The sequence below is a fragment of the Pipistrellus kuhlii genome, unplaced genomic scaffold (assembly GCF_014108245.1).
Source record: "Pipistrellus kuhlii isolate mPipKuh1 unplaced genomic scaffold, mPipKuh1.p scaffold_m20_p_20, whole genome shotgun sequence".
NCBI classification, from domain to species: Eukaryota; Metazoa; Chordata; class Mammalia; order Chiroptera; family Vespertilionidae; genus Pipistrellus; species Pipistrellus kuhlii.
Genome location: NW_023425516.1, coordinates 12,137,714 through 12,151,740, shown reverse-complemented (window position 1 = coordinate 12,151,740; position 14,027 = coordinate 12,137,714). Strand labels below are relative to the sequence as shown.

At 47.0% G+C, this 14,027-nt stretch overlaps 1 protein-coding gene across 1 annotated transcript; it reads right to left on the bottom strand.

Annotated features, from left to right (window-relative positions):
* Window positions 1-4,098: 4,098 nt before the first annotated feature.
* LOC118725363 (olfactory receptor 8B4) lies at window positions 4,099-5,169 on the bottom strand. The gene has a single exon (XM_036449075.2). It carries the CDS (start codon window positions 5,160-5,162, stop codon window positions 4,164-4,166), a length of 999 nt encoding a protein of 332 aa, XP_036304968.1. The 5' UTR covers window positions 5,163-5,169; the 3' UTR covers window positions 4,099-4,163.
* Window positions 5,170-14,027: the final 8,858 nt, after the last annotated feature.

Below are 14,027 nucleotides of genomic sequence, written 5' to 3'. Positions count from 1 at the left end.
CCGAGAAGAGGCACTACCGAAACGAGGCCGCCAGGGGGCGCCCGAGAACCAGCACGAACGCCGGCAGGATGGACCTGACCGCGCGGGCAGGCGAGGTTCGCACGGAGGCCGCCCAGACAGCCGATCTCGTCGCTGCCCACCACGATCGCGTCTCTGGTCCCCAGACAGGAAGCTCCCGGACGGCAGGACACGACCCGGGGAAGCAGAAGGGAAACTTGAAAATGTTTCTAGGCGGCTGCGGGGAAGGGGACAGACTCTCCCCTCCGCAAGTGACTCCCAGGTTAGCGCTGACCTTTTCTAGACTCTGGGAGAGATGCGGGCAGACCAGGATCCGGTCCTGGATTCCCAGAGCTGTTCCCTGCTCCAAAGTGGCTTTCGTCCATTTCTCCGGGACTGGGCTGTAAAACTGAAATCTTGAAAGTACTCGTAGAAACCTGGATGCATCATTTTTAAAAATATATATTTTATTGATTTTTGTACAGAGAGGAAGGGAGAGGGATAGAGAGAAACATCGATGAGAGAGAGTCATCGATCAGCTGCCTCTTGCACACCCTCTACTGGGGATATGCCCGCAACCAAGGTACATGCCCTTGACCGGAATTGAACCCGGGACCTTTCAGTCCCCAAGCCGACGCTCTATCCATTGAGCTAAACCAGTTTCAGTGGATGCATCATTTTTATTGATCATTTCAGGCGAAGGTCCTTCTAAAGCATAAAACAAAGCCCAAGCCATAACGTAAAGGACTGATAAACATGGCCAAATTTTAAACAAAATTGATCTTTGTGCGTGTACCAAAAGCAAAGTCAAATGGCAACCAATGAGGAACATTGATGCCAATGCACGTGTAATATGATTATCAATTTCAGCATTGCTTGGTATAATACTAGAAAACAGGAAAAATAATAGTCATGGAGAGGGACGGGTTTAAATAAGTCCCAGCACATCAATACAATGCAACACTATGAACTGGTTCATATGGTAAGGCCAGGTCAATACAAGAATGGAGACCACACAAGAGAAACTTCAAATACTGAATCAAGCAGTACACTTAAGTGGCCACCAAGTGGTGCTGGTGACTTAGCAACATGGTTTAGCCCCCAACCCCCAGCAAAGTGAATTTTGCTTACGATTATATTTTGCAACTTTCTTAGGCCCCTAGCCATGGATTTTATATAGCTCCTTATATAAACTTTCAACTCATCATTAAAGCATACACTTTTTATAAAAGTGTTCTTTACAGCAAAATTGAAACAAAACAGTTTGAATATATTCAATTTGCAAAATTTATTGGGGAAAAAAAACTTATTGGGCACTTAGCATATTGTGTCAGGAAGAAAGCATGGATAAGACATGGCAATCACAATATAAATGATTTTACACAGCCCTCAGCTGGTTTGGCTCATTGGATAGAGCATCAGCCTGTGGATTGAAGGGTGCTGGGCTCGATTCCAGTCAAGGGCATGTACCTTGGTTGTGGGCACATCTCCAGCAGGAGGTATGCAGAAGGCAGCTGATCAATGTTTCTCTCTCATCGATGTTCCTAACTCTCTATCCCTCTCCCTTCCTCTCTGTAAAAAAATCAATAAAATATATATTTTAAAAAATAAATGATTTACACAAATACAAACAAGTGATTTCAATATAAGAAAATCACTAGAATGTTAGCACAAGTACTTTTTGTTTTGTTTACAACATCTGGAATGTAGCAGGAGTACAATAAATGCAGTTATTGAGTAAATGAAAGATTTGATGAATTAATGGTTAAACATGCTTATAGAAAGTATTATGAACATAGTTTTTTTTTAATGTTCTCTAGTTTTACTTAATTTTAAAATAAAGTTTTATTTTTATTTTTCTACAGTTGATCTACAACATTATATTCGTTTTGGGTGTTCAACAGAGTAATTAGACTTTTGTATATCTTACGAAGTGCTCACCCAGATAAACCTAGTACCCATCTGGACACCACGCATAGTTATTGCAACATTATTGACTATAGTCCCTATGCTGTACATCCCATCCCCGTGCTAGGACGATTTTGTAGTGACCCATTTGTACTTCCTAATTTCCCAGATTCCCACATGCCTAGGCACAGAGGGACCTCCGGAGAGTAGAGTCCAGCTGACTGACAAGAGAGAGGGCGGGCTCGCAGTGGCTCAGTGCAGCACTAGCACAATTCCAACGCGTTCATGTAGGCAAGGCGCTGCAAACAGTGCCCGAGGGTATACCATATGCTTGGTGAATGTTAAGCCTCATTATCATAGTCAAGGCATAATCCACCTTCACACGTCTCCTTCCTTTTGCATATTTCGGGGGGCGGGGGGAAGGAATTAAGGTTTGTCTCCTGCCTCCTCCTTAGTCCCTTCCATGCTGCAGGTGCTCCCGGGCATGTCCTGCTTCTGACTGAGACTTGGAACACGCGAACTACCTTTCTTCTCAGTGCGATGTCACTGCTCCCTCAGGAATGTCCGCAGAGCAGCGAATGGGAGGGAACCCTCACCTCTCTTTGCTGCCGGGTTCCTCACACCAAGACAACGCCTTGAAACTAGGCCATGTTGCGGAAGAGTTGGAGAAATAGAAGCAAAGCAAAACATGCGGACTCATACTTTACACGACTCTCCCCACAGCCAAGAGAACATGCCTGACAGAGGGTCTCCTCAAGGACACCCCACCTTCCAGCCCCTGCTCAGAGGGTGCCCCACGCTTCTGGCTTCATCATGAGTCTTCGCCCCTACCTCGCCACATGGGTTGTTCTGGCCCAAGCTCTACCTTCCTGCCTATTGCTCGGGGCAGTGTGTGGGGATGTATTATTCCTCAGAACCCAAGCTATTCAACCAAGAATAGCAGCACCTTCAACCGAGCAGCTCAGAGTGGTTTTCGGCACTCGAATTCTGGATCCTTCCAAGTCTTCCCGCAAGTCGAGAGTGTAATATAACTTTTCTTTCTTCCTGATTCATTCATAGTTAACTGTAACCCTCCCCACCCCTCTCTCTCTGCCATAAATTCTAAAGTTCCTTTAAAGGATAGAAGAATTTCCCCCAAACCCTCCCGAATGCGCACATACCTCCAGAGCAGAAGAGAGGTAGCCGTTAGCATAACTATTAGAGGTAGCAGTTAACGTAACCTCTATTAACAGTAGGTCTCCTCTATAAACCTCTGTTAAGAGAATATAGGTAGCCGTTAACATAACCATAACAGGACACTGGAGTGCCTCCTTTTTCCTTCCTTTGCTTTCAGCCTTGGCATCCAGAGCCCAAGGAACTGACCCAGTTACAAGACCGCCTACCCCTCGGTTACTATTCCAAGGCCCAAGAGTTCTGAAACTTGGAAATGAAATATTTGAGTTTTGATTTAACTTTCCATTCCAGACTATGTGAAGAACTCTTGGGTGTGAAGCCTGCTCTTGCATGTACATGTATGCATAGGAAAGAGACGATTTATGATCTTCCTAGCCAACCAATCTTTCTGGGGCCTGGAAGGCTATCTTATCTGTGGGCCAAGGTATCTCCCTTTGGTCTTTGCGAAGGCTGCTCCTATGGAAAAGAACCAAACAAACAAAAAAAAACAACCCTCACTCTCTCGGACCTCATACCACCATTTGCTCATCTCCCAGCCAGACATGTCACTTGCAAGAACCCATGTAGCCTTCCAAGAAAAGGATGGAACCTGTGGGAGCCTCATCTTATTCGTCTCTTGGGCCTACTATAGAGTCAAGTAAATTATAACCACTTCATCGATGCTAAATTTCATACAATGGGCCAGTGTAAGTAGTACAAAAATAGTACAATCCCCAAGAAGAGTATAAGCAAGATGCTTTCAATTTTTCAAAGTGGGGAGAAGACCCTGCTAGAGAAACAAGATGAAAATCTGCCTAAGCCCTAACCGATTTGGCACATTGGATAGAGCGTTGGTCTATCCAATTCCAGATTCAATTCCGGGCAAGGGCACGTACCTTGGTTAGGGGCACATCCCTAGTAGGAGGTGTGCAGGAGGCAGCTGGTCGATGGTTCTAACTCTCTATCCCTCTCCCTTCCTCTCTGTAAAAATAATAATAATAATAATAAAATATATGTTAAAAAAGAAAAGAAAAAGAAAATCTCCCACCTGCAGATAAAAAGATACTATGATGCGTCTCAGTAATTCATTGGGACAAACGGAACCATCAGAAAAGCATTCTTTTCAGGGTTTTGCCCAGGGCAAGTTTAACATCCTTATTCCTCAGACTGTAGATCAAAGGGTTCAGCATGGGAACCACGTTGGTGTAGAAGACGGAAGCGTATTTGCTCAGGCCCGCAGATCCGGGAAACGAGGTGGTTAAGTAGGTGAACGCCCCGGACCCAAAAAACAGAGCCACGGCGGTGAGGTGGGAGCCACAGGTGCCGAAGGCCTTGGACTGCCCCTCGGCAGAAGGGATGCGGAGGATGCTGGAGAGGATCAGCGCGTAGGAGATGACGATGCTGACGCTGGAGGTCGCGATCACCATCCCGACGACAACAAAAAACACAAGCTCGTTGGTGCGGGGGCTGGTGCAGGAGAGCTGCAGGAGAGGGAGGACCTCACACAGGTAATGGTCGATGACGTTGGAGCCACAGAAGGTCAGTCTCAGCATGTTCCCGGTGTGGGCCATGGCCCCGGCAAACCCAACCCCGTAGGAACCAGCCATCAGCAGAGCGCAGGCCTGGGGGGCCATGGTGACCGGGTACCACAGGGGCCTGCAGATGGCCACATAGCGGTCATAGGCCATGGACACCAGCACATAGCACTCAGAATTGACCAGGAAGCAGAAGAAAAAGAGCTGGGCCATGCATCCCGCGTAAGAGATGATGTTTTCCGACAAGAAATCGTGCAGCATCTTGGGAGTAAAGACGCAAGAATAGCAGAGGTCGATCCAAGACAAGTTGAAGAGGAAAAAGTACATTGGCGTGTGCAGGCTGGAATGCAGGCCGATTACGGTGAGCAAGCCCACGTTGCCCACCACGGTGCACACATAGAGCCCCAAGAACAGGAAGAAGAGGGGGACATGGACCTCGGATTGTCCCGAGAATCCCCCAAAGACAAAGGCGGTCACCGAGGAGCTGTTCCTCAGAATCATTCTCTTCTGGGGGAGCTGTCTGTGGAGACAAGGGGTACAATACAACAGATTGAGGATAGGCACACGCATGGGTGATGGAAGAGATGGGACCATGTGGGGACGCCCTCCCTTGTGCCTTTCTCCTTGTGACGGTGGAACCAGCTCAGAATGGTTCTGTTCTGGTTGACGAGGTGCTCGGTGGCTTTTTAGAGACAACAGACGAAAACCACGAGTCCTGCAGGGAAGGCAGGCTCAGAGGAGAGACCTTTGGCCCCAGCTGCACCTGGAACCGAAACCTTTCAGGTCCTGCCGAAACCAGTTTGGCTCAGTGGATAGAGCATCAGCCTGCAGACTGAAGGGTCCCGGGTTCGGATCCGGTCAGGGGCATGTGCCTTGGTTGCGGGCACATCCCCAGTGAGGAGTGTGCAGGAGGCGGCTGATCGATGTTTCTCTCTCATCTATGTTTCTGACCCTCCCTCTCTCTTCTTCTCTGCAAAAAAAATCAATAAAAATATATATTTTTTAAAAATCTTGCACGTTCCTCTCCCCGGCCCCACCCAGAAGGACCAGGACACAACCGGGACTTGAACACCAGGACCCTTGTTAGAAGCCAAGGCTCTGTTGTCCGGGAGGATCTGGTGTTGACATCCCTTTACCATACATGGCCGAGTTCCAATGAACACTGTCGCTCCAGCACTTCTGCACACCTGTGCCCCTCAGCCCTTAAAAAACCTTAACCTAGTCCAGCAAGCAAATGGATTGGAGGCACCCATAGGTCCCCCGCCTTCTTGGTTGGCACCTTTCCGATCAATAAACCTTTACTTCAAAGCCTGATGTTCTGAGTTTGGGCCTTTTGAAGCATCGGGGCCCTTGGACTTTGGGCGGGTAACGCTCTCTCACTTACGCCCCCAACGTGGCTATTCACAGCGTGCCTGTGACTATATCAGCTGCCCTGGGCTGATCATGAAGCTAGGCTAGAGATTCTTAGCGTGGGCAGCAAGAATTCGGTTCCCACCCCAGCTGGTTTGGCTCAGTGGATAGAGCATAGGCGTGTAGGCTGAAGGGTCCCTGGGTTCGATTCCAGTCAAGGGACACATGCCCGGGTTTGTGGGTTTGATCACCAGTAGGGGACGTGCAGAAGGCAGCTGATCAATGATGCTCTGTAATCACTGATGCTTCCATCTCTCTCTCTCCCTCTCCCTTCCTTTCTAAAATCAATAAAAAAATATTTTTTTAATAAAAAGAATTCTGTTCACCCTTGAGAGATGAGGAGATCAAATACCTGACTTGGCTGCCCAAGGACTCTCAGAAAGACACCCCAAGAGCCAGGCGTGCAACCCAAAGCCCACCGCTGTAGGATGTACGGGGAGCTCTTACGTCTCCCACTCTCTGCCTCCCTCTCCCAGCCAGACGTGGGGTCCTCTGTCCCCAGCTCACCTTCCTCCTAGAAGCCCCTTCGCTCCATCAAAGTCCGTGTTGGAGCAGGGGAAGGATCAGGACATCCTAGACCAGTTGGCTGTGGGTTGACAAGAAGCTCCTCTGGGAAGATGGGATTCAGACATTCTCCTTCCTTTCTCCTGGCTCCCTCAGTGCTGGGCCCTGGGCGTCTCTTTCTCTGTGAGCCTGGAGGAGAAGATGATGTCCGTGCCTAAAGCAGACAGCTCCAGGTATGGTCTTTTCCGATGCCCCTGGTGCTGAGGATCAGAGCTTCTAGAAACCCTGGTCTCCAGGAGCTCTAGAATAGACCAATAGTTGTGTGTGTGGATCTTCTCAGCTGGTCCACGTCTCCTTCAGGAGAAAAGAAATAGAACCCTCCGCTTCACCAGAACCCCGGCTACATATTAGGAAGAGCTTTGTGCTGCGGGATGGCCTCGGGAACCTCATTAGGCACCATCCCCCCTGGGAATTTCTCGGATGGTCCCTGCAGGGAAGGCTTGGCGCTCTTTGTTTATGGCTGGGATTATGGTGCTCACACAGCATCTTGGGACTCAGGTGTTGCGTTTGCACTTCCCTTTTACTTCAGGGACTTCCTGTGGAAGGTTGGGGGGGGGGGCTCACTTTTCCTCTCCTTCATTCATTCTAATACGTAATCTTTTTTAAAATGCATTTTATTGATTTTTTTTTTTTTTTTTTTTTTTACAGAGAAGAATAGAGTCAGAAACATGGATGAGAGAGAAACATCCACCAGCCGCCTCCTGCACACTCTCCTCTGGGTATGCGCCCACAACCAAGGTGCATGCCCTTGACAGGAATCGAACCCAGGATCCCCGAATCCGAAGGCTGATGCTCTATCCACTGAGCCAAACCGGTCAGGGCACTAATACCTAATTTTGACTTGAAGGAAGAGTGGTCCCAGACTTACGTTAGCCACTACTCGCAAGTTTTTTAAGGGAGTTTTGGGGATAATAACAAAACAACAACAAAAAAAAGAGTGAGATCAGAGTTGCAGGTGCTCCAGAGAGAGTATCTCAGAGGACGTGTTCCTAGCCCCATGAGCTGCTCAGAACAGGGGAGACACCACCACCACAAAGACCACCTGCACAGGCCTTTGCTCTGTCCGAGAAGATCAAAATGTTCCATGAATATAACACATTATACATGTAATAAAAAATTCCTCTCTAAAGAATACATTTTAAACCCAGATGTCAAAGAATGTTTTCCAGGTAAGCATACAAAGGTCATGAGCCCTTAATGGAAACCACTTAAGAAACACAAATTGGGCCACTGCGAATGAGAATTACCATGAAAGATGAACCACACGCTACAGAAACAGACCTGCAAATTTGCTAGGCTTATCAGGGACGGAATACAAATAAAAGCACTTAATCTGATCAAAGGAAAAAAAGGCAGGCTTTAAAAAAAACCAAATGTAACTTTTAGAATTGAAAACATGGTAGTTTAAAACTCTGTGAATGTGTTAAGCAGCCTATTAGACACAGGTGAAGAGAAAATAAGTAAACCGGAGGGTAGATCTAAGGAAATTACCCAGAAGCCAGCATCAGCTGAAGGGGGTGGGGAGGAAAGAGTGTGTAACTTAGAAATATAATTTAAGAAATATAATTTTTAAAATATAGAAATGGAGATGTTCCAACAGATATAAAGAGAGCATTTACCATATTCTGGGCCCTCTGCTTTGCTTTAAGAATAAAGTAACAAACCCTGACCAGTTTGGCTCAGTGGATAGAGCGTCATCCTGCGGACTGAAGGGTTCCAGGTTCGATTCCGGTCAAAGGCATGTACCTCGGATGCGGGCACATCCCCAGTAGGAAGTGTGCAGGAGGCAGCTGATTGATATTTCTCTCTCGTTGATGTTTCTAACTCTCTATCCCTTCCTCTCTGTAAAAAAAATCAATAAAATATATTTAAAATAAGAGAACAAAGCAACAATCAAAACCATTATACTCTTGCCTTTTCAAATATATGATCCAGATGGAGAAACCTAGAATAAACAGATACTTACACATAACTCATTACAAGTACAATACACATGCTAGCAAGAAGTTCTGGGAGGGCCTTGACACCATTTAACTGGGGTGTCCTACTGAGTCAGGAAACTCAGGGAAAACCCCCTGAGGAAGTGAAATTCAGGTTTAAAACTGAAAGGTAAGAAGGGGTACAAAGCCGAAACCGGTTTGGCTCAGTGGATAGAGCATCGGTCTGTGGACTGAAAGGTCCCAGGTTCGATTCCAGTCAAGGGCATGTACATTGGTTGCGCGCACATCCCAAGTGGGGGGTTTCTCTCTCATCGACGTTTCTAGCTCTCTATCTCTCTCCCTTCCTCTCTGTAAAAAAAATCAATAAAATAGATTAAAAAAGAAAAAAGAAAAAAGAAGGGGTACAAAGAGTTGCTTGTCCATGACTGTCCAGCACTGCACCTTCGTGTTTAGGGAGGAATACACATCCCTGGGAATGAACTCTTGTGTGAGCCTTGGGTGGAGCCAGGCCCAGGCCCGCTTCTGTGAAATCTCTCCAGAGAACACAAGACCTGGACTCAGCCAGTCCTGTTCCCGGCAGGACCAACGTGTGGGGCAAGTGATGCGAGTGTCCCCCCCACGTCTCACGTGGTTTAGGGTTCGGGTTCTGGAGGAGGCCATACACCAATGAAAGAGACTAGACAGGAAAATATATTTTTAAAATATATTTTTTTGTGTTTTTTTTTTTTTTTACAGAGAGGAAGGGAGAGGGATAGAGAGCCAGAAACATCGATGAGAGAGAATCATCAATCAGCTGCCTCCTGCACACCCCCCACCGGGGATGTGCCCGCAACCAAGGTACATGCCTTCGACAGGAATCGAACTTGGGACCCTTCAGTCTGCAGGCCGACGCTCCATCCACCAAGCCAAACCGGTTTTGGCTAGACAAGAAAATATGAATTTGGAAATTGGGGGCCAGGCGGGAGCCCAGAAGAAGACTATGCTTTGCTCTGGCCTTGCGATCCCTTTCATTCAGGCTTGGGATCCACCCATAGCTCTTAGGCAGGCGATTTCAGTAACAGCTCGATGATAGCCCAACAGCAAGGATTTACAAGGATGTACATGAGACTGAGAGGCGGAAGTTGCTTCAGCCACCATGGTCTCGACTAAACAGTTGGGCGTAAGGTTCTGACCCTTGCCAGAGCCTCAATGTTGACAAGCCTTCCAGACTCCTGTCCACCTCCTCCTGCCTGTGAAGGCGATGGGCAGCTTCCAACCAAGTGGCACAAAGAAACAGGAACATCTCATGTTGGCAAAGACAAAGACAACCTACCGATGGATGGCATATGCTGGCGCTGGTGGTGCCAGCAGGAGTGGGCAGCACGGACTGACCAGATGTCTCTGTGGTGTGACTTGGCTGCAATTCCACCCTCTGGCCTCCTGTCCATCCTTCCTGGCTCTAAGAGCTGGCTCCCCAGCTTGTTCTGAGAGCCTATGAACTGAGAGTGCCATTTCTTGCCAATTAACACTCTTATTTTTGGTCCCAAGTTAACCAGGACCTTCTCCTGCTGTTTGCAGTGAGCAACTCTGGATGGTATGATGGGGCGGGAGACGAAGGAGGCTGTGGGCAGGGAGTGGAGCCGGGCAACCTTCTCATGTCCCTCAGATGAAGGCAGACACACCTGTCAAAATCACCTTCTGAAAGGGGTGTAACAAACTCTCCCTAACCGGTCTGGCTCAGTGGATAGAGCGTTGGCCTGCAGACTGAGGGGTCCCAGGTTTGATTCCAGTCAAAGGCATGTACCTTAGTTGCGGGCACATCCCCAGTAGGGGATGTGCAGGAGGCAGCTAAACAATGTTTCTCTCTCATCAATGTTTTTAATTCTCTATCCCCCTCCCTTCCTCTCTATAAAAAAAAATCAATAAAAATATATTAAAAAAACCACAAAACTCTCCCTCAAAGTTTTGCTTTATTTTAAATGATCTTTCCCCTTCCAAGGACATGTTGTTCCGATGGGGTTTGGAGGATAAAATAGACGCAGATGTTAAATCTCAGAGACAATTGTTCATACTCCTGCACAACTGTTTTTAAAAAACAACATTCAATTCTTTGATGACTCCTCTTTGCTTTAATAAGCTAAATTACCCTGGTTAGCAGAACAAATAATAAGTTTCGATGCTGGATAAACAGAAATGCATTTAATGACTCATCTGGCTAGCTTTTTAAATGCAACGTAGGCTATACCAATAATAATAATGATGTTGAACATTTAAGGAACTAATGGCACAATAATTATTAAAAAGGTTTTTAATTTGTTTTGAGAGAGAGAGGAAGGGAGAGGGGGAGAGGAACATTGATGTGAGATCAGAACATCCACTGGCTGCCTCCTACATGCCCCCAACCATCTAAAAATATGCAACTCACAAGCAATTGGGCTGGGCACGGGGGAAGAGAAAGAAGGGCCAGAAAAGTGGAGTAAAAGGAGATGTTTCTCTCTTTGGAAATAACTGTAAATGAACATGCACTACTCAGTCAGCATCTATATGGGATGGACTGTAGAAATAATCTGATGGCGCATAATCATTTCCATAGAATCGGGCATGAGCGCAGAAGGAGAAAATGATTGTCTCAAGTTCAAACAATAAGTTTGTGGAAATGTCGGTAGCAGGAGGCAGAGGACCTGGCAGGGATGGGGAGAAAACTAACTGAGCACTTACCATTTCGTTGTCTTAGTAATTCTTAAAAAAAAAAAAAAAATTAAAGATAAAGGCGATGATGCTCAAAGACATCGAGTAACTTGGTTACGGTCTCATGGCTGCAGAGGAAGAGCTGAGAGTCCAAATCTGATTCTACCCTCCAGCTCCCAAGTCCTTGCTCTTTCTGTGTCTACATTCGTCTCCTTTCCCCACCACACTCACCGCATTCAGCGCTGCCCACAGATTCTGTGGTGCCTAAAGCCCTCTCGCTTCACTCTCATTCTATTTTTTTAAAAATATATCCCTATTGATTTCAGAGGGAAAGGGAGAGGGAGAGGGAGAGGGAGAGGGAGAGGGAGAGGGAGAGGGAGAGGGAGAGGGAGAGGGAGAGGGAGAGAAACATCACTGTTGAGAGAGAATCATTGACAGGCTGCCTTCTGCACACCCCACACTGGGGATTGAGCCCTCAACTGAGGCATGTGCCCTTGACCGGAATCAAACCTGAGACCCTTCAGTCCGCAGGCCGACGCTCTATCCACCGAGCCAAACCAGCGAGGGCCACTCTCATCCTTTTGAATTCATGTTTGCTAGGACTGACCTGTGCTATCCCAAAGGCAGAACTCTCTATCCATCCACACTTCATTTTTCCAGTCACAAGAGCATCTTCCCAACGAGAACCTGGTAAGTCGAGTATGTTCACAACATCTCACAGCAAGTGACCTTAGGTTTAAAACTGAAATGTAAGAAGGGGTAAAAAGAGCTGCTTGTCCATGACTGTCCAGCACTGAACCTACTTCGTGTTTAGGAAGGAATACACATCCCTGGGAATGTAGTCTTGTGTGAGGCCGGGTCCCAGGCCCAGGTCTGTTGGTGAGGAACAGAGTGACCTCAGGGAAGGTGCCCAGGGCGGTATCTCTTCTCAGAAACGTGAGGAAATGGAATGAAAAGATTCTTTAGGTCCTTGAAATGTATCCTATGGTCTTAAGAACATTTAAGAATTAATATCATTGCTTCACAAACATATCCACTGCGCCACCTGAGCTGTGATACAAGGCTCTCTGTGCTTCTGAAATCCTCTCCAGATCCTGAGCTGAACTGGGAGCGGTAGACTTCTCCCCCTCCCCCTCCTCCGACTTTACAAGCACAGCTTAAAATGGAGCAAAGAAATGATTGTGTGGCCGAAACCGGTTTGGCTCCGTGGATAGAGCGTTAGCCTGTGGACTGAAAGGTCCCAGGTTTGATTCCGGTCAAGGGCATGTACCTTGGTTGTGGGCACATCTCTGGTAGTGGGTGTGCAGGAGGCAGCTGATCAATGTTGCTCTCTCATAGATGTTTCTATCTCTCTCCCTTCCTCTCTGTAAAAAAATCAATAAAATATATATTTTTTTTTAAAAGAAAAGAAATGATTGTGTGGAAGTCATTCCCAAATCCTGTCCTTCATAACCTTGGCATATATTATGATAAGTGAAACAAAGCAGTCAGAGAAAGATAAATATCACATGGTCTCACTCATTTATGGAATATAACGAACAACATAAACTGATGAACAAGAATAGATCCAGAGACATAACCTTGGCATGCAGAAGGCCGTCCTCCCAGCACTGCCAAATCCCATCAGGTCCAAGTGCCCGGGCCGCACACCACAGTCTCAGGCGGTGCCATGAGTGACACTTGGTGAGTCCTGGCACCCCTGCCCCGCACACCCTGCAGGATCCTTCCGGAATGCGTCAGGTCATTTAGCCAAGACCGTCTCCACCAAATCCTGAGCCTCCTACTTCCTTGCAAAAATGGGATATTTAAAATTAGCCCTTGACTAATTTCTGTAGACAGGACTAGATTTCAGCATCGTCGCAGAGGAGCTCACGTTTGAAATGAGACCGCCTGGGGCTGAGGGAGAAAGAAAGGGAGCCAAAGCACGTGACCTTAGAAATCAAGAGCCTGGGTCCGAGGCCCAGGTCTGCTGGTGAGGAACGGAGTGACCGTAGGGAAGGTGCCCAGGCTGGTGTCTCTTCCCAGAAACGTGAGGGAACGGAATGAAAAGATTCCTCAGGTCTGCGAAATGTATCCTATGGTCTTCAGGATATTTAAGAATTAAAGGATGTTTAAAATGGGAAGGGTAGCCCGGCTGATGTGGTTCAGTGGTTGACTATTAACCTACGAACCAGGAGGTACGGTTTGACTCCGGGTCAGGGCACGTGCCCTGGTTGTGGGCTCGATCCCCAGCATGGGGCAGCCGATCAATGATCCTCTCTCATCATTGATGTTTCTCTCTCTCTCTTTCTCTCCCCCTTCCTCTCTGAAATCAATTAAAAATTTTATTTATTTATTTTATTTAAAATATATTTTATTGATTTTGTACAGAGAGGAAGGGAGAGGGATAGAGAGTTAGAAACATCGAGGAGAGAGAGTCATCGATCAGCTGCCTCTTGCACACCCCCACTGGGGATGTGCCCAGCAACCAAGGTACATGCCCTTGACCGGAATCGAACCCGGGTCCCTTCAGTCCCCAAGCCGATGCTCTATCCATTGAGCCAAACCGGTTTCGGCTATTTATTTATTTTTACTGATGCAAAATATTTATTCCAAGTTAGTTATTTTATGCAGTAGTTTCCCCCTCAAGACCTGGGATAACCACGTCTTTTAAATCTGTAAATAACATTATCAACATAATCTTAATCTTTGAAATCTCACACACACAAAAATATATATATTTAAAATAACAAAAACAAAATGGGAAAGAGTTGAAACGTCTCCCATGTAGCGAAGGAAACCTGGATCACGTATGGAAGGAAAACGGTCCCTTTCCTGCAGTCCCTATCGCCCCTTTGTCAGGAGAAAGGGTTGT